At 41.9% G+C, this 23088-nt stretch overlaps 1 protein-coding gene across 2 annotated transcripts; it reads right to left on the reverse strand.

Annotated features, from left to right (window-relative positions):
* Positions 1–645: 645 nt before the first annotated feature.
* On the reverse strand, positions 646–22359 carry NCAPH (non-SMC condensin I complex subunit H). 2 transcript variants are annotated; one of them, XM_007430387.4, is made up of 18 exons: positions 22136–22359; positions 17926–18163; positions 17624–17717; positions 16699–16791; positions 15973–16111; positions 14943–15064; positions 13411–13600; positions 11888–11979; positions 11296–11501; positions 10957–11105; positions 9999–10105; positions 9229–9351; positions 8958–9068; positions 5627–5803; positions 4835–4951; positions 3012–3097; positions 1368–1443; positions 646–1158 (listed from the first exon to the last, which is right to left on the reverse strand). In XM_007430387.4, exons 2-18 carry the CDS (start codon positions 18156–18158, stop codon positions 1099–1101), a joined length of 2175 nt encoding a protein of 724 aa, XP_007430449.2. In that variant the 5' UTR covers positions 18159–18163; positions 22136–22359; the 3' UTR covers positions 646–1098. The 2 variants fall into 2 exon arrangements, with proteins under 2 accessions (XP_007430449.2, XP_025023819.2); XM_025168051.2 differs by having other exon boundaries at positions 22228–22349.
* Between the last annotated feature and the right edge of the window lie 729 nt (positions 22360–23088).

Here is a 23088-nt window from a genome sequence, read left to right on the forward strand (position 1 = left end):
GTACTTCTGGGCACTCCAGGTAGGTTGCAGTTCTGGAATATGACAGCACTGGAGGATAATGGGTTCCTGATAGCTTCACGTTTGATTCGTCTCAAAGCTTTGGCAGTTAATTTGCGTCTTTTTCTCTCAACACGTTTCTTGCGACCCTGTTGACTATTTGCAACAAAACATTTGATGGTTCTGTGGTCACGCCCCAATATCTTAGCAATTTCAAGAGTGCTGCATCCCTCGGAAAGACTTTTTACCATTTTTGACTTTTCAGAGTCAGTTAAATCTCTTTTTTGGCCCATTTTGCCTGAGGAAAAAAAGCTGCCTAATACTAATGCACACCTTGATATAGGGTGTTGATCTGATAGGCCACCCCCTCCCTCATTACACAAATACACATCACCTGATATGCTTATATCCAATAAGCATTCAGGTTTATACAGCTTGGAGGTGGAAAATATGCATAAAAATGATGATATGGTCAAAATACTCACTTGCCTAATAATTGTGCACACGGTGTAGTATTGGTTGCATCGCTCAGCATGCAGCACAACTCTTCTGTGGTATGTCCTCCACCCACAAGAAACTACTGCACAATGTATAATAACAGGTGTTCCATCAGAGGTTCAAAGCAAATTAAAGCCACAGGCATAAAAGAACTACTAGTTTATTATTAAAAAAAAAGATTTATGCAAATATATAAAATGAGTTAAGACAATTATAAAATAGGAGAGGAGACTGTAGAAAGAAAGATGGGACCATTCTCAGCGTAGGGGAAACCAAAACATGTTTTAAAAAGCAGATGGGCATATATGCCATGATTGTGCCAAGGACACATACGAGTGTTAAAATGTTCCCTAGGCTCAGGGTTGCCCATCTAATAGTTGTGGGGAAGAGGCCAAATTCAAGGGGGGGTTAAAAACACATTAAAAGACACGCAGACTTGACTGTCCATGAGCCTAAATCATACACTGTAGACTGTTTTGTCCCCAGAAGAACTGATGGAATTAGGCAGAAGCTTCTTATGCCGCTGGAGACAGGCAAGTCTCAAATGCAGAAAAATGTCCCACTTTGGAGGCTGAAGAACGTCTGTCCATCAGGTAGCACAAGTTAATCTTCTTGCAGCACTAAGACTTCAGACAAGTCTTGCACCCCCTGTAATTTCAGGTTCTGGAGACAAGTGGGAGGGGGAAGAAAAGAACCGAATGTCAGATTTCAAAACGACCCGCTCACATGCAAGTTTGCTCTCAGCATTGTCAAGGGCACGCCAGAAAAGGTTTCACCAATGGGCTAGCAAAGCCAAGAGATTAGGCTGAAAAGAATCCGTTCATCCCACCTGACTGTCATATTATTTGAATTACCGTGTGTATCGTACTCACCTTTTCATTCGCTAAGTGCAAGAGGCAAGCAAACGCCAATGGTACTGACAGGTTCTTTGCCACCACGGAAGGTAGACTATAAGACAGAACAAGAAGCAGAACTCAGGCCGAGAAGCAAGGAATCTTTTAATTTTTAGGGTTTGAAGAAAAAGAACCCTTTCTCCTCCTGGGTTTTCTAATTGCCCCCCACCAAAAAACCAGCCAGACTTGTTTAAGTAGAGACATCAAATAAACTGATGCATCGAATAATTCAAAGCATGTTTTAACAAGAAACAAGCCTCACCAGTGGCAAATGGGACTTCCTTTGGAATATAAATAGGACAGAACAGTGTTGTACATGGTTGAAGATAATCTTTTCATCTCCAGGACAAAAAGAAACAGCACGATTCTAAAAGGATTTCAAGTTCTACCCTTGAAAAGGGTCCAGAATTTGCAATTGGTGCAAAATTTTTGAGGGACCGACTCTTCCCAATTACATCTGCCTATCCCTGCAGGTCAGGAGGAAGAGGTATGTTGCAGGTCCCGTCTGCTAAGGAGTTACACCTGGCGGGACTCAGGCGCCTTTTCTGCTGTGGCGCCTGCTCTGTGGAACATCATCCCCCTCGAGGTGAGACTGGCCCCATCCTTGATGTCCTTCTGGAAGTCCCTCAAAACCTGGCTAAATCAACAGCCTTGGAGGTCTCGGGAACATGACAATTTAATGAGGCGGCTACATTAACATCTAGTGCTCTCTCCTACATTTTAATAATGATATGTTTTTCAACTATGGAATGTTTTTAATACTGTTATTTCATGGTACGCTGCCCAGAGTCAAGTGTTGTGAGACGGGTGGCCATATAACTATGATAAATAAATAAATAAAATGCAGCATACAGGCTGCTAACTTGTGCGAGATTTTGCACTGTCTCAGCAATGTGGCCTACCATACTTTTAAATTTTGGTGATGACCTTTAGTGCCATAAAGAGGGGATCGCGTCTCCCACGATGAACCTGCCCAGTTATTTGATCAGCAGAAGAGGCCCTTTGGAAGATTCCCCTGCCACCCAAAACTCACTTTACTGCAAGGTGGAGGTGGCTTCTCCTGTGGGACGCCCAGGCTATGGAATGGTTTCCACAGAGAAGTGCACTTCTCCCACAATGCAGGAAAACAACAAAAACACATCTCTTTCACCAAGTTTTCACTGCTGATTGATCTGAATTCTATTGCTTTTAATGTGGATTCTACTGAATTTGCTATTGTGTAGTCACATTTTATACTTTGCTTTCTTATTATCAGCTGCCTTGAGTGCTTATATAAGCAGAAAGTTCAGGCATAACTGATTAAAGAAGCAAATCTAAAGAGCATCCCTCTTTCATGGCCAGGCTTATTATTCTTCTGCATCCAGAGGAAGTCAGCAGAGTCTTGCTCACAGCTGGCAAGGCTTGCTGATGAAATGAAAATTATTCACCAACCTGGGAACATACACAGAGAAAGAGCCAAAGGATACACATGGGTTAAATGTTTCCCTATGGTAGTTTGATTCCCTGTGGGTTGTCCTAAGCTCCGTGGGGAGGGCCTGTTGCAAGCAGTGGTTTACTACAGAGATGAGTGTATCTTCATCTCAGTTCATGGCATCTTGACAGAGTCTTGACCCTGAGAAATACCTGTGAAGGAGGTCCTTGGTGATGTTACTGAAGACCTTCTGGCTTGAGACCAATGAAGAGCTGACCGTTTTCTCTGTGCCTTCACTCTGCAGGGGGAACATTGAAATTAAACCAGTCAGATCATAAACCAGTGTTTCTCAAGCTTAGCCATTTTAAGATGTGTGGACTTCAACTCCCAGAATTCTCTCAGCCAGCATGCTGGCTAGGGAATTCTGGGAATTGGTCCACAAATCTTAGAATGGCTAAGCTTGAGAAACACTGTCATAAATCATCTAGACAGGACCTGTTGTGCTCTTATTTCTGTATAGGGTCTTACGTTATACTAGGCAAAATTATACACAAATGCTAAATATTACACATGCTGATACTAAAACAATAGATCAAGTATTTAAGAGTTGGGTATGTATCAGCTGAAAGCCAGCATGGTGTACTGGTTAAGGTATCAGGCTAGAAACCGGGAGACTTGCACGTTCTAGTCCTGCCTTAGGCACAAAACCAACTGGGTGAGTTTGGGGCCGTCACTCCTGAAAATGTTGCCAAGAAAACGGCAGGGTTAAGTCCAGGCAGTCTACCAGCCACTGTGAAAATATGCAAAGGCAGATGGCATTAAATTAAATGCAGCTGGGTCTCTGAATAAGGCTCTTTATGGGTCATAGAGATAGAGAGCCTCAAAGGTCTGGATCAAATGGTAGATTCAGGTAGTCCTCATTTAGTGACCATTCCCAGTTACAATGGTGATAAAAAAGTAACTTTACAACGAATCCTCATATTTACGACCTTTGCAGGTCTGTAAAATAAAGAAATGCTGAAGAAAGATCATAAGCATAGTTGCAATTTCACTTAACAAGCACTTCACTTAATAGCCAAAGTTGCCTGTCTTAATTGTGGTCACTAAACGAGGACTACCTGTAATGCTTTCTTGCTCTCATAAGAGCTGCATTTCAGGTCCTGGGCTGAGCACAAGAATACCGTTCAGTCAAGGCTTGCAATATCCTAAAGAAAGACCTTCAGCAATGAATGGGAAAGGTCAAATTATGACCCAGTGCAATCTTTTTTCAACCTTGGCAACATTAAGATGTGTAGACTTCAATTCCTAGAACTCCTCAGCCCGCATGTTGAAGTCCGCACATCTTAAAGTTGCCACGGTTGAAAAACACTGAGCTAGTGAGTCCATAGCTAGGTGCCGTGAAGCACTTAAGTGATGTGTGGAGGAAGGACCTCCCAGTGATATAAGAAAGTAATGGAAAAGAAAGTTTGAACAAGCAGCAGAGTTCTCAGTGACATGCTGCAAACTAAGTTAGCCAGGAAAGTAAATGGACTACACTCTTTCACACTAGAGATACTTGCAAATATTTTAATCCTGCCTACTGAAGCATGTAGGAGCAACCCTGTTTTTAGGATGCGCTCTTCCAAGCAAGGAAAAGCTTGCAGTTCTTCTTTATGCAACGCAGTAATTAAAAGTGTGCAGCTAATGCCTTAAGAAGCAGAGTTCAGAGAAACAAAAGTAATTTTCTAGCATCCTGAATATTACTCTGGTCTTCCCTGGGATTACCAGAACTGATTATGCATTAAAAAAAAAAACCTGAAGAATTAATGCAAAAATAGGCTTATTTCTAGATTATAGAAATCAGCTTTTCTTGATACGGAAATCTATGAGCACAGCATTCATACACCCTTGCAACATGAACATCGAATCTCTGTTGGGATCTCTGAATCAAGGTAAGCATATGGTTCCAAATGATGAATTAGAGTCTCACGAAGTCAACTAAGATGCCAAAGGCAGAACAACAACAACAAAAAAACCAGTTTTCCCTCGTGTGTACCTCTTCCTCAGTCTGATTCTTTGGGACATCTGTCAAGAGGAGCCACATGGTCTGCTTCAGCATCTTCATGTCCATCTTTTTGGCAGTTTTTGCATATTGAATGTCTATTTTGTTCACCTAGAATGCAAAGTTAGGCAGAGTTAGAAGAGCCACAATAACCCAAGACAAATCTGCAACCCTGCCTTTCAAAGCATCACCATTCCATACAACCTCCCAGAACGCCTTATTTAAAACAAATAAATCTGCTTCCTATAGGCATAAGAATAAGCATATAGAGTGAGAAAACTAATCTAGAACTAAGGTTTGAGCTAGTGCTTAGATTTTCTTGGCACAAAAAAACAAGAACCTCTCAGCCTGGCCGAGATGAGAACAATGCGGAATTCCAGAAGACATACTGTTAAGCAATGAAGATAGGGAAAGATATGCCATACCTTCCATTAACTCAGACCTAAATAAAGACACGTGATTGCCCTCTGCAAAGACTGTAAAAAGGAGCTATCAGCATGACACCAGGTCAAGTTGGCCCATATACAACGAACTCACCAGGAATGCAAGATAAAGCTGGGATTTATACATCAAAACTGCTTCTCTGTATGTTTTCTTATTTCAGAATAGGGAGCTTGGATCTGGTTCAATGACATTTATTATACTTCTACGGATAAGTCACAGGCTAGATCTTCAACCCATTGTCAGCTCATATTGTACATCATCCTTTCCCAACCTGGCACTTCCAGATACCGACTGGAAATTAGGACAGAGTTTTGGAGCTGTGCATTCCAAGCTAATACTTGCCTTCTGAGGCTCAGCCACCAGATTGGCTTCATGGTAGGTGGAGATGTTGAGTCCTTTGACATCTCCATCAAGTTCTGCATCCTGACTGTCTCCACCTGTAGGATTGGCTGTCATTTCAAACATCCCTCCCTCACCTATAAAGTCCAGAGGATCATTGTCATCATCACTGTCAGCATCCTGAACAGAAAGAAAGGGGAAAAAAATTCAGCATGAGTGCAGTCAAGTTTTAGAGTTCCACAATGTCTCTTCCTCAGCGATCTAAAAAAATTATAGCTGATGTGTCTTGGCTGATAAGGATGTCCCAAAGGAGGAGGATTCGACAGAAGTACAATAGGTGGAAGAGGACTTTTTAAAAAGAGATATCAAGATTTTTTTTTTTTTACTGCTGATGAATGTTTTGAGCATCAACAACTCTTCCTTCATCAAGCACTCCAACTTTGCTCCAATTTGCCTATTAGTAGATATTGTTATATGCACAGCCAAAAGGAACCCTTAGTGCAAGAACTAATAGATAGTGATTATTTTAACATTTGAAAATGTCTGACTTTCAAAAGCCTTCAGACCTGTAAGTTACATGTTCAGTTTTGTACTGAAAAATTGCACAACATTCTGTGAATCCTCCCTTTCAAGCTGCTGCAAGAGACCAGTGGTGCTTAACTTGCTGTTGGGTCAGACTCATAAAATAGTCAGGCTGACTGGACATCAAAAGAGGTAGAGTCCTACAAAACCTGGAAGTTCTCTGCTTTCCCATCCTGCCCTAAAATCACTTCTTCCATTGCAAAAATTGTGACAGGCCCTAAAGCAGATACTTCTGTTCGCTCAAGCCTTTAACAAGGAAGTAGCCAACCTGGTGCCTCTGAGCACCAAAATGACTACAAAGACTTCTCTTGGCATCCACTAGTCACCTGAATTTTTTCAAAAAAGATACTTTAATTTATAAACAAATAAAGTAAGAAGCTACCCTGGTACAAAGAAAAGTGCCGCCCTTTAGTGTGATGTTGATTTTCAAGAATGTGCTGTTGTTTCCCATATGGGTTGTATAGCCGTGAAGTGTGATTATTTCAAGTTCAAACCATTTCAAATCTGAAATGCCCTATTTCAAGTCCCAGACAGTTCTTAAGAACTTCAGATGGGCTGCCCTGGTCATTCCTTCTGAAACAGTTCCATGCCTTGATTTAGTTCAGAAGGAGACCCCACAAACAAAAATTGTAGCTGGAAATCATCTTGGAAGGGGAGCAGTGTACTTTCTGGTAAATGGCTGTTGTATCACTGAATACGCCACCTCCCCACCCCCACCATCCTGGCAGCCATTCTGTGAATAAACAACCCTTCCCCAATAGCAGACCCATAGATAGCTTTCAAAATTTCAAGTGTACTCTCTAGAGCAGTGTTTCTCAACCTTAGCAACCTTAGATGGGCGGACTTCAACTCCCAGAATTCCCCAGCCAGCATGCTGGCTGGGGAAATTCTGGGAGTTGAAATCCGCCCATCTTAACATTGCTGAGCTTGAGAAACCCCACTCTAGACTGTAAGTCACCAACATCTAACTTAGCATTTCAAACATAACATTTCTAACTGCATCATAGTTTTTTAGGAAAGATTCCATGGATGACCACAGATGAGATGCTTACAAAATTGCAGTGCAGGGAACAATCTCTAACAGGTAGCCCAATTTTCTAACGTCACCTGCCGGACGCCATCTGAGGGACTACAGTAAGGTGTCAGGGGTATGTGAAGAACACCTAAGTTTATTTCTCTTACATACAAATTAGTTGAGGGTTGGCCAAATGCCTGGAAGGAAGAACAGACCAGGGGAATGCTAATAAAGAAAAAGCCCCCAGCAAGTGTTCCAGCACTGTAAATGCTAGTCCAAATTTTGCCCCAGCTTAGATCTTGCTGCTGTGTAAGTTTTATAACATCATAGTGTTTTTGCCCTTTCTTAATACAGAGCAATGGTGAAGGTATTGGGCCTAGATTGGGAAGGCTGAAATTTAAGATTGATTTATTTATCAAATTTACAAAGCCGCCCATCTCACAAGAAGGGACTCTGGGCAGTGCACAACTATCAAATAAAACAACAATATATAAAAACAATCAATCATTATAAAAATATAGACATTATTACAAAATTGAAGCATTATTAAAAATTAGACTATGCAAACCACAAAGCACGGAGAGAGTAAATGTACCAGCCTCAACAGGGGAGCCACCTTAAAATGTTGCCAGTTCCCTGGGACCCCCAAGCCTGGTGACATAACCAGGTCTTGAGGGACTTCCTGAACATTAACAGGATGGTACTAACCTGACTTCAGGGGGGAGAATAAGGCAGGCGATACCTCAGAGATGAAGGTGTTACTTGACCACAGAACTCAGAGGATGAGTTGGGGCCAGTTACTCTTGACCCAGCTAACCTTACCAGGATTATTCTAGTAAGCCTATAATGTAGGGAGCCATGAACATCACCGAGAACACCCAGAGAAATGCAGTAAATATAAAGACAATAATAACAAAGAAATCTTGGGAATATTGACTGGCAAGGGAAGAAATCAGGGTAAATACCTCAAAATAAATAAATGGTCCCCATATCTTGCTTACTAACATCCCATTAGAGTTATATTTACTAGTTCTTTGCCTGCTTAACCTGGACCTTTTTTTCCCTTCGCCTTCCTCTATTTATTGGCATTACATTATTTTTCTTCAATGGTGCTCTGAGGCAAAAATCTCTCCTCTCATTCTTAGTAAAGGTGTTACATCAGAACCAGTTTGGTGGGGTGCTTAAAGGCCTAGGAGCCTAGGAACCGTGAGCTCTAGTCTCAAGGCATGAAGCCAGCTGGGTGACTTTGGGCCAGTCTCTCTCTCTCAGCCCAGGAAGAAGGTGGCCAGGGAAAACTGTTTCTGAAAACGCTGCCTGGAAAATTTATACTACAGGGACTCAAAGGCACAACATTCATTTAGTATGACGCTACATAATAATCCCTCTCAGATATCTGTAAATCTTTCTGTATCATAGATACAGAATATTAGTTTATTTACTGTGCAGCAATTCTTAAGCCTCTCTTCTGAAATTCAAACAAGGTGGAATTATTCCTCCTCCCATTAGCCATGTTCAGATTCCTTAGGAGGTTGTGATGCCTTTTTAAGGCTTTTCAGTTGACACTCTGAGTGGAACCGCCGTCCATATTATCAGCATTAACATTCTCCACGGTTCCATTAGCGATCCTACCAAAATCTTGCTGCTACTGGCAGCCAATTTTCATAGCTTCCAGCCACCAACTTCAGACAAGAAGGATGGCAGTCAACACAGAGCGCACCTCTGATTTTTACAACTCACCTGCACTGCAGGACAGAAATTGGAGATATCATTGGGATTGTTGTAATCATATTCTCCGACTTCGTCATCATCATGACCGGATGAATTGCCTTGCAGTGGCATCTTCCACGGCTGTAGAAACAAAAAAACTTGAAAGAGTAAGGACGCCCGCCACTAATGGAAAGAATTAATCCACTAAAGCGTGCTGCCTCACGTAGAAAACCTCTCAGCCAATCTTCTACCCAGAGTAGCATCATTCCCAAGATCCTTCAACTGACCAAGCAAACCTTACATCGATTTTCGGTTTGAGGAACAGCTGGGTGAGGTTGTCTGGATTATAATGGAAGTCTGCTGGCAGGGTGTTGCTTTTCTTGTTTTGGTTTTCAAGGGTAGACTTGGCCAAAATCGTAGCTGCCTGTTTTAGAAAACCAGAAACCGTCAGAGACATCCTTGACCAGAAATGCTGCTCCTTTTCAAGTTTTATCTTAAATTACACTTTGCACTGAAAACAGATTTAACATGCACACAATTTCCTTCATTCTCAATGCAAGCCTCAGCTATAAATGGATCTCAGCTGGCAGGCCAGCCAATATCTGAACACGTATTTGGAAGACAGCTTGCAAACCATGACTGGGCAGGATAGATATATCTGAATAAAATATTGTAACAGATATTGAGGAAGCCTGCCCAAGAGGATACATCCAAGATAGTAGCTTAACCTTTAAGGTATTTTTGCTGCACCTGGCATAGTTTAAGATGCTCCTGCATAATGTGTGGGATATATATGCGTGTAACTTCCAAGAACTTTGGGCAGTTTCTCACCAGGAGAAAATACAAGACGCACACTTTTTCTCTGAAGAAAAACTACACACACATAGACATAAATTGTTGGGCAAGAAAAGAACAAGCCAATTTGGGCCCCCAGTGTGTCCAGCAACAGTTGCCTTTGGAAGCCTGGAAGTACAACAGAAAGGCAATTACCCTCTTCCAACGCTGTGTGCCTTATAACCTTTGCTATGCTCTTTAGCATCTAGAAAACCTTCCCAAAAGTTAAAAACCTACCCGCGTTTTGCAGAAGTGAAGTTCAAACTCAATCTCCTCGTCAAAACTGATCTCAAACACTTTCTTGATTGTTTTCCTTTTACTTATTCTCTCAGAGTTGTTATCACCTGTGCAGATGACAGAAGACAATGCAACATGATGGGAGGAAAGGCAGTTTCTTGCTCTGCCATAGAATATTAAGTCCTTCTATTGGTTAGTGCTGCCGCACACAGACACGGACAGTATCGCTTTGTAAAAGTGAACTTCTTCAGCAGTCTTCAAGCAGGCAGCACAACAGGGCACTTTCAAAATAATTAAATATTAGACATCGCTCTAGCTTCGTCCTACCAATCCTGGTTGTAGGGTGAGAAAATGCACAGACAATTACAGTGGAAGTATTACAGTTCATATTGGAAACGCAACTACTACAACTTTATCTACCTTTTGCTTAAGCAAAAATGAGACATACTGTGATACCATTTCTATTATAGGGTAAGGGATTAACATACATACTACAGAATACGCTTTTCTAAACTTCAGGCAGTATCACCCAGAGCATTATTCTGAAAAGGAGAACGTGTGTGGGTGCATGCATGCATACACAGTGTGGAAAAAGAGGAAGAAGAAGAAAAAAAATAGTACAGGTAGTCCCCAGTTTAAGAATGAGTTCTAGTCTCAAGGTCTGTCCTTAAGTCAAATTTGTATGTAAGCCGGAACAGTATTGTGTAATGAACTTGAACCATTGTGTATTTAACTCGAATTTTACTACAACTGGCTCCGTTCTTAACTATGGGTCGTCCTTAAACTGGGCATTCTTAACCCAGGGACTACCTGTAAAAGAGGTCAGACAGATTTGAACCGCAGGAAGGGAAACAGTAACAGATAAAAGATCATGACTATTCATAAATTTATGAGATGTCACAAGAAACTTGGATTGCTTAATTCTTGACAACCCCTCTCCGACCTCTGTCCACTATACCTTTATGGCGTGGTTTAAAACGCCAGTGTTCTGGGCCTGCCCACATGGAGATAATTCGTGGGCTGAAGTAAGAATACTCGCTGGGGTTCATAGACAGTTGAAGACACATGGACCCAATATCCCCTTCTCCCATAAAAACCAGATTTTCTCTGTAAGAAACAGATTTAACACTAGTTTTAAAGGTTTGACCATTGCTTCTTCAAGTTTGTTCTATACAATGTTTTCTGATTAACATGCATCTTTTTGCAAATGTTGCTCCTGATCATTTTTCAGTGAAGAAAACAAGCAGCTCTCTTTAACAACTATTTGGCCCACCCAAATATTCCAAAAAGGACCTACCTTGAACTTTCTGGTGCTATTCCGCACACCTCCGGATTTTTGGAGAATTCCCTCAGATCTCTTGCCATTGTCTTATCTAGAACGTCAGCATCAAAATCGTCTTCCATTCTATCCTCAACAAACTCCTGGGGGTCATTATCAGTCTCTGCGTTGATATCAAATGCCTGGCCACTCTTCTTGAATTTATCCAGGAGAGCAGAGACTGACTGAATACAGAACAACGTTTAAAGGGGAAATCTTTTCTCAGAATGGCAGTTAAGAGCATAACAATCAACAGCTAACCATACAACTCTAGTTCCTAAAATATTCCTTGCCCACCCAAACGGGGGAAAAAATAGTTACAGAATAAGTAATGATAAAGCTGAGAAAAGGCAAATGAGCTTACAATATTCACACTTAACTGCAAGGCTGCAGCTGTCTTAAGTTAAGCATTTAATAATAGAACTTGAGAAAACCTCTAGAAACAAGATTTGGTAAGAAATCAGGTAGCCCACAACAGGGTAGCATTCCCTGGATATAAATTAAAAGAATGCCAGTATAAGATCACTAAGATAACATCTTTTGATACTGAGCAACAACCAAATTTACCTACCTCATTATGGGTTTCACTGTTCCACTGAGTAAACAGAAAGCCGGTCAATGAAGGGCAAATGGCAGACTTTTCAACACACTGTAGAAGGATGGCTAGATATGACAGCAGAAGAGGGGAACTCAGCAAGAAATTTGAGATTAAAAACTATTAAAATCTCATACATCAGCAAGCTCTCCCATCTACAAAGGTCCTGTTCCTATAGTTGAAGTAGAGCATCAGAACATATTTCTTTCCTCCTTTCTAAGCAGGGCTTAGAATTTCCTAAAATGACTTCCTGCAAAAGAGGAAGAGTCCCTTCCCCAGTTCTGGAGTGACAACTCGGGGGGGTGGGGGGGGGACCCTTGAAGATAAAACAAGACAGGCAACAGGAATAGTTCTGAAAGGACTATATACAAATGGCTTCAGATCCTGCATTGCAGAAGACCAAGTTGCCTCTGAAGTTGTCTGGGTGGGCAGAGTGCCCTGTCCCCACTACAGAAAAGGGGTCTTCAATCCAGTTTTTTTCCAAGCACTGAGCCAAAGTAGAACAAACCAGAGCTGTCCCTGAGGGCACTTGACTTATCCTCTGACAATATGGCCCCTAATCCTTGGTGTGGACTATTTTCTGTAGCACTCTGCTGCTAGAAGATGCTTTGGCCAAGGCATGCAAGACAAGATCGTAATGCCTGAGGAAGGATAGCCACAGGGTGTTTGTGCCAAAGCAGCTGCATTCCCAGTAGCGTGGGCCACAATTCTCTGTACGGCAGGTTATTCTGTGCTTCGTAGGTTAGTTTGATACATTCCTTCACCCACCTGGACACCATAGCAAGTAAGGTTTTGGGGTGCAGGGTACACTTTCAGAAGGACACTAAGATGGTCTGTCTGAGGCTCAGCTCTTCTGTTCTCTTCAGCTAGAACTTGACAGTCTGGCCGGCATCTGGTTTCAACCATTCCTTCTAGTTTGGACCTTAAGGTAAGGGCCACACAGCATACTAAGCTGTGATTTGTTGGCTGGGTTCAGAGAACATGCTCAGCCACAAACTATACAAACTACATTATGGTTTACTGCAATGTATGGATCAGGTGATAACGTGGTTTGTCTAACAAAAAGTTAAAACCTACCTGCGCTTTGTTGAAGTGAAGTTGCATAAACCCAACCACTGTGATTTATAAATCATGATTAAAACAACCATGGCTTAGTATAATGCATGAACTCAGTAAAAGCAAGACTAGGCCTATACCAGATATTCTTGTTTCTAACAGAACTGTCCCCTACAGGCAGTGCAACTCAATCAAGTTTGCTTTATTACCCTGAAATAAAAGTTTGATCATTAATAATTTGGAATGGGAGCAAAGGAGGAAAAAGAAGGGTGAACACCAGTAATTTGTGTGAACCTCATTTGGGCCAAGGATTACAACAGGAAAGATGGAAGACATCACAGATCTATATGATTTTTGGCCTTCTTGCTCTGTATCAATAAAAACACACGCAAAATAAACAGTATTGTAATTAGAATAGTCTGCTACCAATTGTTGACACCTACATTTTAAATCAGCCACTTTCACATGAGAAGAACTTGGTATCTCAGAAGTCACAGAAGAAGGCAGAGGAAAGACCATGGAATCAAACAGGACTTCACTGAGATAGCTGTGCGTGTGAAGTGTGGTGAGGAACACACCAGCTGTACTGCATTCATCAAAAGATGAGGCTGTTCTTTGGAACATGGGATCAATCTGAAGATAAAGCCAGGAGAAAACCCATCTTTAAATATCAAGTTGAAAGAGCTGCCAGCACTACCACTGAACATGCATTGCTTGGGCCTGTACACTTATCCCAACAGCAATCGACACAGATTGTCCTCTCAATTCTCTTCTCTCCTCCATCACCACAAAATAGCACAGGGCTCTGCTTGCAACTGTTTTTGCACCATCAACATTCGTAATCACATATAAAATAGACATGAATGAAAAAATATATAAATAAGCATACCCCTTGGAAAACACAATGGCAGTGTGAACGTGTATAGCTATGTATACAATTGATATCACTATGATTGGTATCGCTCCACAGAAGACCTTTTCTCTCAAGAAAATAAAACCAAAAAATTCAAAATGCATCCTTTATTCCCAGTAATTAAAAACTAAAAATTACTGTACAGTTCAATAATTAAAAATACAGTACAGTAATTAAAAGCTACTGTCACTTTTAAAAAAGAGACAATTATTTGTCTTATATGACTCTAATCCCAAGATGGCGTTTGAACTCCATGGTGAAATACCTGGGCTAATCTGTGGAGTTTCTTGCTTAATAGAAGACCATCCCTGCGAGGTCAGGCTGATGGCCTATCTAGTCCAGCATCACCCAGGAGCCAACCAACCACATTTAGGAAGCTTCTAAACATCAACAAGTAAACCAACTATTACTTAAAGTCTATAATTCCAGAGGTTGCATCAAGGTCTCAACCATTACTTTGCACTATATACAATTGATAGTGCAGTGTAAGTAGACAGCGCAGTTTGGGAACTACACTCAATATGCCACCTTCAAAATCACGAAGTTTTTCTTATCAATGTTCACTCATTAGATAGATCTTTCTTGGAATGGACCTTCGACAAACAGGAGCCCCACACAGTAAAATTCCAAGCTCATGTGGAATCTTTGGCCATGGAACCTGTTTCACCTTGTAGTTGGGTATCAGTGATAGGGCTGAGGAGACCCGTGACATCAGGGGGAGGCCTGACTCATGGGTGTTACATCTCTCCCCTTCTGCACTTACTAACTTTTAATGATATTAAGGGGTAAAGAGGGCTTAAGTTACTGTTTACCCTGCCCATAAATGGGAAAATATTGTTGTCTATGTCAAACACAGAGCCTGTCAGATTTAAAAGAAGCAGACTGTACCCTTTTCACCATAGGGAAGTCATAAAATTGAGTACTGATGTGGGTGATATGGAAGCAGACTGTGTCTCTACTGCCCAGACTTCACACCTTCTGCTTCTACAACCAATCTTGTAGAACCTGTAAGAGCAATAAGCAAGTAAAGGGAGAAAAAAGTCATTTTCATAGAGGTCTCACCTCATACTTGCGATCTGTCTCAGAGACATTGATGTTATTCAGATTTTGTTCAATTGTTTTGTACAGATGTTTCCTCTTACTTGGGAGCTTCTTGGAATGCTCCAAGTCTTCCTTCCCTTCACCTACAAAAGGAAATTCCAGGGCCCTGAGTGGAATTTTCAGCAGTACCTTAACAAAAAATTGCTGCAAATACTTTCTAATATGATTTAGTGACAAAATCCAACAGCTCAGCTATTGTTTTTTAATTCACTCATCAGATAAAATGCTTTCAAGCAAATCTCACTATCCAAATTATGGTTTGGATACCGTAATACAACACTAGCCTGGAAATCATATCGTGTCTGTTAACAAAGGTGAAAGAATCAATATCAGTACATTTTTTCTGGATCTTTCATGCGCACATATGTTATTGCTTGCAGGGAAAGACTAAACTTTTCTATCACTCTTGCTTTTCTGCTGCAGAGAGAACGCTTAGCAAAGCATTGGCAAAGCTTCTCTCCTATATCTAAAGTTCACAACTTACAACCCCAGGGCTGCAAGCAGCCCAAACGCTTGCCAAAAATGGGTGGCACAATTTCCTCTTGCTCTGAAATGGGAATGTACATTGTTGTGCCGATCTTAAGAACCGGCTTGACATAGTTAAAGGAAACAGAAAAAGCAAATCCCCCTTAAAGCAATAAAAAAAAAAAATAGAAAATCCTGGGTCCTTTATATTCATGACAGAGCTCATCCCATATGCTTACTGCCCCACCCAATCTGGAGCTGGGTGGCCCCAGGTACCCAAAGGCTTCCCAGTATGATCCTTGATATTTAAGTATCATACTTGTTGCTAAAATAGATGGCTGGTCCAATTTGCTCGGTAATGTTTATTGTGACCTGCAGCAATGCTCCGTGTTTAGGTTATTGTTCGGATGTTCAAATAAACAAATGAAAAAAATTCCTACAGACATGAGAGATGAACCTTAGCAGGAGGGAAGGGGCTTCTAAGATCTAAGCTATTCCAAACGGTTGATAGCGTCAAAAGGCCCACCTGCATCCTGGTTCTTCTCGGGCTCTGCAATTGCGGAGTCTCTACCCAGTCCTCCAAGAACACGGTAAACATCTGCATGGACAGCATCAACTCTCACTGCATAGATCTTTACGCTGGCATCAAGGGTGCCAGCTGCTACCTGCAAAGCAAATGTAAAGAAGAGGGAGTAAACTTTCATGAGCCTTTTTATCCCTTTAGTGTCTTTGAGTAGTAGTCAAGAGAATACAAGCGAAGCTTTTATTCTGTGCTTTCTCTTTTCTTCTCTGCCCGCTCACCTGAAACTACAGGCTTTCAGAACCAATGTGGACCATCTATTTAATTTGGAAATAGCATCAGGAACATTAGCCATCGTTTTCATATCTCAGCAACAATTAGTTTTTCGGTCTTTCTTTGGATATGGAACCAGCCCCAGGAGTCTAGCAAACAGAATGCGAACCGATCCGCCCGCTGTATGGAGGAGGATAGCTGATCTTTATTTTCTACAGCAGCCTTCCAGATGGGTTTGTTCCATAACCCCCACGATCTCTAGCGTGCTAGCCAGGTATTGGAGTGGGCGAGTTCTTCCAAAAGGAAGGTAATCAAAAGAAAATGGTGGTTTTGTGCCAATCACCCAGGCATCGTAGTCCTTCAAGCCAATCCTCCATGATAAGCAATAAGAAAGATAGTCCAACTTTTCCTGTTCGTGTTCTATACATCAAAGGAAACAGAATTAGGAAGGATCCTGACCTTAAAGTTGGTGAGTTCAGAATCCTTCTGCTTGAGTATTTCGGTCATATAGTCAATGAGATGTAAGCCGAATGCATTCTTTGTGGTGATTTTCTGGAAAAGAGAACAACATTAAATCACACACACACACACAAAAATTGGTGGGGAGAAAACAATAAGTTTAGAACAATGGCTAAAATTGTTGAAATCTCTGAGTTTGGTGATACACACAATCTTACCTCTGAAATATCAAGCAACAATCTTAAGATTTTGGATTTGGATTTCTTGTCTAAAACTGAGTAGCACCGCATACAAAAATATTAAAAGCCACCAATATTTAGGATTTTAAGTTAACAGCAACAATAGCAATACTAACAAATGGAAATGTCACAAGCCCTGCCCTAAAAAGAGGGAGGGCAGCGTCTGAAGCTGGATATTCAAGACTGCAGGCCTGGGTCTCTGAAGATCCTGTTAGGCCCTTCCTTGCTTTGAGATTTCATTAGATTGTGACCATATCCTTTAAGGCAAATCTTTTCAACCACAAAAAGTTTTAAAACTTGTTTTGATGTATCGATTTATAAAAAACCAAAACTAAGTGTAGTGATGAAGGAGCTAGACTAGGGAGGCGGTGAGTTCTAGTCCCTCCCTGGGCATGAAAGTTGCATGGGTGACTTTAGGCCAGTTATTCTCTCTCAGACCATCCCACCGCACAGGGACATTGTTTTGGGGAAAAAAATAGGAAGAGGGAGCATTATGGGCACTGTCTTGAATTCCATAAAACAAAAGCGGATATAATACATAAATAAATAAACATTCTCACAATTCCTGTAATCAGGCCAAATGTTGACAGTTTTGGGAACTCTTTGTGGAATACACAGTCCTAATGCTAGTAAGCCTAAACGGTTCTTCTGTACAGTTGTGAGCAGGGAGCAGAAGTTGAACTCACATTTTCTGTTGAAAGCTTGATGCACGTGGAGTAATGATCTGCAATCTGAGCATTGGACAACTGTGGGATTGCTGGCAGTGATGTCTCTGCTTGCCTACAAGACAAATACAAACGCACAGATATGGATGAGACACACGTATATCTCCTTGATGTTCCTTTGAACTTAGCACAGGAGAACATTTCTGTAAACTAATCACACTTAAAGCCCTACCTTCTTAAAAGCTTTAAAGCACATCCTAGCCTCCACTGCATATTCGTGCAATTACACAGACACTTTTTTTTTTAGTGCAAGTCATTCTTACTTGCTAACGGGAGACCGTATGGACAGAGGCGATTCAGCGCTAAACTGTAGATCGACAACTCTGGAGCGCCTCCGCTGCTTCCTCTCCCGTTCATCGTCATTCTGCGGGCAATTCTCCAGCACTGGGGTGCCACAGGCACTGAGCGGCTGCCGTCTAGTGCCAGGGGACACAAACACGCTGTCGGAAGAGGCATTTTCTTTGAAGTCAGCAAACTGTGGTACTGAAAAGCTCATGATCACTGGGAAGAAAAACACAGCTGATCACACTGATGTTCTAGCTGATAGGTCCAGATTGTCTACAACCAGAGACTGGTAACCTGTAGGCCCTGCAGAAAATGCTTGGCAACCCTCACTTCTGACCATGTTGGCTAGGGTGCTGGAATGGAGCAACATCTGGAAAGGGACAAATGCCCATCCCTGACCTAGACACTTTTTAGTAGGCTTGCCAGAAAACTTAGTTCAGTAAGAGGAGTATGAAGAAAACCTTGAAGATATGGAGCAGCCATTACAAAAACATTGGCTTAACTTAGAAAGACAGGAGAGGATGAGGTAGAAACTCAAAACTACCCCACTTTGGCTCTCTTTGGTATAAGAGAGAGAGAAACTCTTAAGGCTTTCAAGATCCAGTGATTATTCCCTATAGTAACAGCGTTCTAGTAGTTGTTATGGAGTCTGTTTCCTGACCTGGCCTACCTTGAAGGCTGACACTCACATGCCCTTCCAATCAACCTTCTTTCTCTCAAATAGACCCATATGATTGTTCATTTAATAGAGATGTGTCAGGATGGAAACTTAAACTAAGAAAAAAGAAAACATCACCTGTCAAGTTTCAGATCAATGGAAGAGCGTACCAACTGGTTTCCTATGGAACCGCATTTCCCAAGGTTTGTATGACACTGAACCTGCCGTGTTTTCATAAATCCTGAAGGGCATTATTTTAATATATGATTTTATATTCTATATATATATATATATTTCACGTAGTGTGTGGGCATGCATGTGACAGTGCACTCTATCTTACTTATAAAGGGTTAACTTGCTTTGTAAAGAGCACAGCGTTTCTTTCCCCCCACCTTATCTCTTTGTTGAATGCCTGATTGTCTTCGAAGAAGCAATTAGCCAGATGCCTGACTGAACAAGCAAGCTATAAATTAGATTTGTACCGGGTAGGCAGAGACACCGAATTCCAAAGAAGTTACAAAGAAAGCCAGAGAGAGATAAGGAGGTAGGCATTTCTTTGGTAACAGGAGAAGAGAGTTGAGCTAATTTTCTCTTTCTGAGATTTACCTTTACTCCTCCCTAGACCATCCCAAAAATCCCTTATATGGACATGAGGGGATGTATGATCTGATTACATTTGTAAATGCCTATAAAATCTTTGTTGTTTGCTTTGCAAGGTGTGGTTCTCCTCAACACCTTGCCACGGTGTTGACTGAGCCATCCAGAATGTTTCTTGGCCAATAAAACTTCTGTTAGATAAAAAGCCTCCTCTCAAGTCTATTTGGTTCTCTGAACTTGGGTAAACAAATAAATCAAGGCTTGTGCCTAACAATCCAACAGGCCAGGTTATGATCTGTCCCCAGGATAAGGCAGAATTTCTGTCTTGCCTGTTACTGGGTTTTGTTACTATTGTTATTAATAATGCGTGGTGGCTTTTCTGTTTTGTTTTCTTTTTTTTAATGCTAATATGTAAGCTGCCTAAAGTTACCTTCTGATTCAGGCAGCATACAGGTTTATTAAACAAATTAAGATGCTAAATCATAATGTGGGTTGGTTGGTTTGCAGCTTCATATGCTTAGTGAACTCTCCACACCATTTATAAACCAGAGTTTATGGCCAAAACAATTGCATATTTTTATTAGATGATCAGAAGTTTCATTTGCATGTTTGAGAATCTTTGGGTGGACACCATACAGGCCTAATGATCTGTTTATTGTTACTGAAAAAACAAAACACATAATTTCATCTCTCAGCACTCTCTCCTTTCTTCTTAAATCCTTAGCACTGAAGATGGCTGAAAAGAATTCACTGAGCTCTACAATATCTTAGCTTCTTGAACATGCTTTCAGTATTTAAATTGTCAAATATTCCAACTGCTCTGTGGTTAACTTCCTACTTCAAATATGCTGAAAATGCATGATTGATCTCAGATGTCAAATCACTTCAAATTTGAACTATCTTGAACACAAAATGGATTCTTCTAACCTCACTGAAATACCCTCAAAGTTGGAATACTTCTGAAGTCAGAACGATCCATTTCAAGATTGTAACAGTTCTAATTTGAAAAGTTTTACAAATCTCTAGTTTCAATGTACTTTACCAGCATGCTCAAGTTATTTTCCCATATTATCCATTGCTTGCTTACATTTGTTTCCCAAAATTTGTGTTCATTTTTGTGTTCTTCATTTTGGGAAAATTTCTATTTAATGAAGGTTTTACATTTAATAGTTTCTCAACTTTTGTTCATTATCCATCATAGCACCCCCCTGAATTGGTGCCACCTTTGTTTCATGTACATATCAATAACCTAAATTTCCACTTCCACTATTCTGAACATATCTCTCAGGAGCAAAGGAATTTATGGTGCATAATTTCATTTATTTAAAAATGACTTCCAATCAGTTTTTAATTAAGTAGCCCAATCCTAATTTGAAAACTAGGTTCTGTCATACTAAACTGTCTTTTAACCATGGTTTTTTGAATAAATGACAGCTGACTAGATTCACAAACCAAACCAAATTATGGTCTACAAACCACCGGGTCTGGGTCCAAACAGCATGCTTAACCAAAACCAAACAATGGTTCAGTATATTGTGTGAACCAGTCTATAGTGCTCACTAATAGTAGCTAAAGTGGTGGCCTAGAAACCAGGAGGCTGAGAGTTCTAGGCCTCTCTTAGGCCTGAAAGCTGGTTGGGCGGCTTTGGGCCAGTCCCTCTCTCTCAACCCAGACCACCTCATAGGGTGGTTGCTGTGGGGGAAATAGGAGGAGGAGTATCAGGTATGTTTACCACCTTGAGTTGACATATAGATAAAAATCTAATAATAATAATAACCACCTTAAAACCCAGATCACTCTGACCCATCAAAGCCAGCGCAAGCCAGTGCTTTACCACAAGAGGCATTCTCCGCGTCCCTCCTCCAGGACAAGGGAAATGCAGGAGAGGCCCTGCCTGCATAAACCTGGCTTGGGTGCTCCCCTGCTTAATGGAAAACGTTGACCCAGTAGGTTTTTAGCCTGGCAAATTACTTTCTGCTCAGCTACCTCGTTTATTTAATTGATCTGCGGCTTTGCTTGCTACTTTTGTCCTCTTTGGCTTCACTGACACCTTTTCTGGCTCACAAGCAGGATGGATGGACGGATAAATAAATAAATCCCTCCCCGCCCTACGGAATACTCTCCCCCCAGAGGCGAGGCCGGCCCCCACCCTCCCAATTTTTCGATCTGAAGACTTGGCTCTGCCAACTTGCGTGGGGCGAGGAAAGACACAATCAACAATTATTAGCACCTAATTAACATCAGCCTCTTGGAAGCATCATATAGGAAGCTTGTTTTTAGCATATTTTAATTAATACTTATCCATTTTAGTTCATGTTTATTCTGTTTTTACTATAAACCGCCCGGAGTCACTCCGCAGTGAGACGGGCGGCGACAAATTTGAAGTGTAAATAAATAAATAAATTAAATAAATAAATAAACACGAAGAACGCTCAGCGGGCAGGGGCGCCAGCTGATGCTCCACGGACACGTGGGAAGGGCAGCTCCCGGAAGTCATTCATCCCGCGGCTAAGCCTCCTGGGAGTCGTAGTTCCCGCCCTCGAGGACGGGACGCGGCGGGCAAGGCCGCTTCCGCTTTACTGTACGCGTACGTGGGGAAGTTGCAGGCTCTCGAGGCTCGTTACCTGCCAGGCGCCGAGAAGCCCGGCGTTCGCCAGGTAACGCGAGCTAAAATGCCGTAACTAAGCGAGGCATCCCGCGCGTGCGCGCTTCAAACCGCAGCGGCTCCGCGCCCACAGCGGCCTGATTCCGCCAACCCCCCTCTTGGCCAATCAGAGGGCGGTTTTAGTTTGCCGCGCTCCGCTGCGCCAATCGAAACGCCGAATACCCAGAGTTCGGCTTCCCCTCCTTATTGGCCACCCACCTCCCACAAGACCAATCAACGCGCAGTTCCCCGGACTTTTCTCCCGCCCCTTTTTCTGCGCGTTTGTCACCTTCGTCCCGAGGCCTCAGTTGCCGACTTTTCCTCAGACAGGACTTTTATTTCTTCATTCCCGTTTGGCCGCCCGCAAGGCGCGTCGCTCACCGGGTTTCGGTGGACTAGTCGCTGCCGCTTGTAGACTTCAGGCGACGGTTCTCTCGCCGGCGTCGTCGGCCATAACCTCTCTTCTTCCGGCGGCGCCGCTATTTTGAATCGACCCGCGGCCCCAGTGCGCAGGCGCTGAAGACGCATGACGCCATCGCGCAAAAGTGGGTTTGAAGGGGCGCGTTGAGTGGGATGGGCGGAGCTAAGTTAACAGCTAGCATGGACGTTGCTGGGAACATAGAGCTAGGAAAAGTGGAGAGAACCATCGCCTTCATTTGCAAAAGAGGATGTGAGTATAGTAGTAGTTTCAGGGAGCAGCCTGTAATTTGCATACTCAATTTTTTTTTAAAAAAAATTGGGCGCTTTGCAGACAAAACTGGACATGGTCTTGGGGGGAAAAAAGGATCATCTTCATTTATTGTTTTTTTCCTCGGTAATCTGGCTTGCCAAGTGCCATGCTCCAAAAGCTGAGCACAAATAAGATCAAAAGGATTATCATGGGAAGCGATAATCAAAGACCTTTTGCAAGAAAAGGCAAAGAGAATCCTGGCAGCCATTAATGTACAATAACGCGAGTGCAGTGTATTTTGAAGGGATATATGGTTTGGTGGAATTTAGTAAAAATATCTCAAGTTGCAATAAAATTACAATTTTCAGAATTTGTTCAATTCTGCAATGAATCGTTTTCCAGTATTGTTAAGCTTTACAGTGCGGTATTGCCACAACATAAAAAAAATGATCCAACCAGCTTGTTATATTGAACCCTGTACTTCACTGCCCCAGAATGTATAATACAGGTAGTCCTCACTTAGTGACCACTCATTCAGTGGCTGCCTGAAGTTACGACAGTACCGAACAAGG

Source organism: Python bivittatus, unplaced genomic scaffold (genome assembly GCF_059951505.1).
Source record: "Python bivittatus isolate LINGU-HERP-01145 unplaced genomic scaffold, Pbiv_v1 ctg000680_np1212, whole genome shotgun sequence".
Classification (NCBI taxonomy): Eukaryota; Metazoa; Chordata; class Lepidosauria; order Squamata; family Pythonidae; genus Python; species Python bivittatus.

Excerpts from the sequence above, each read along its gene's own strand:
- NCAPH (XM_007430387.4), bottom strand. The coding sequence starts at position 18,158 with ATGAGCTTTTCAGTACCACAGTTTGCTGACTTCAAAGAAAATGCCTCT. Across the intron at positions 17,718-17,925 it reads ATACGGTCTCCCGTTAGCAA|GCAAGCAGAGACATCACTGC; the intron begins GTAAGAATGACT and ends TTTGTCTTGTAG. Across the intron at positions 16,112-16,698 it reads CTGAACTCACCAACTTTAAG|GTAGCAGCTGGCACCCTTGA; the intron begins GTCAGGATCCTT and ends TTTGCTTTGCAG.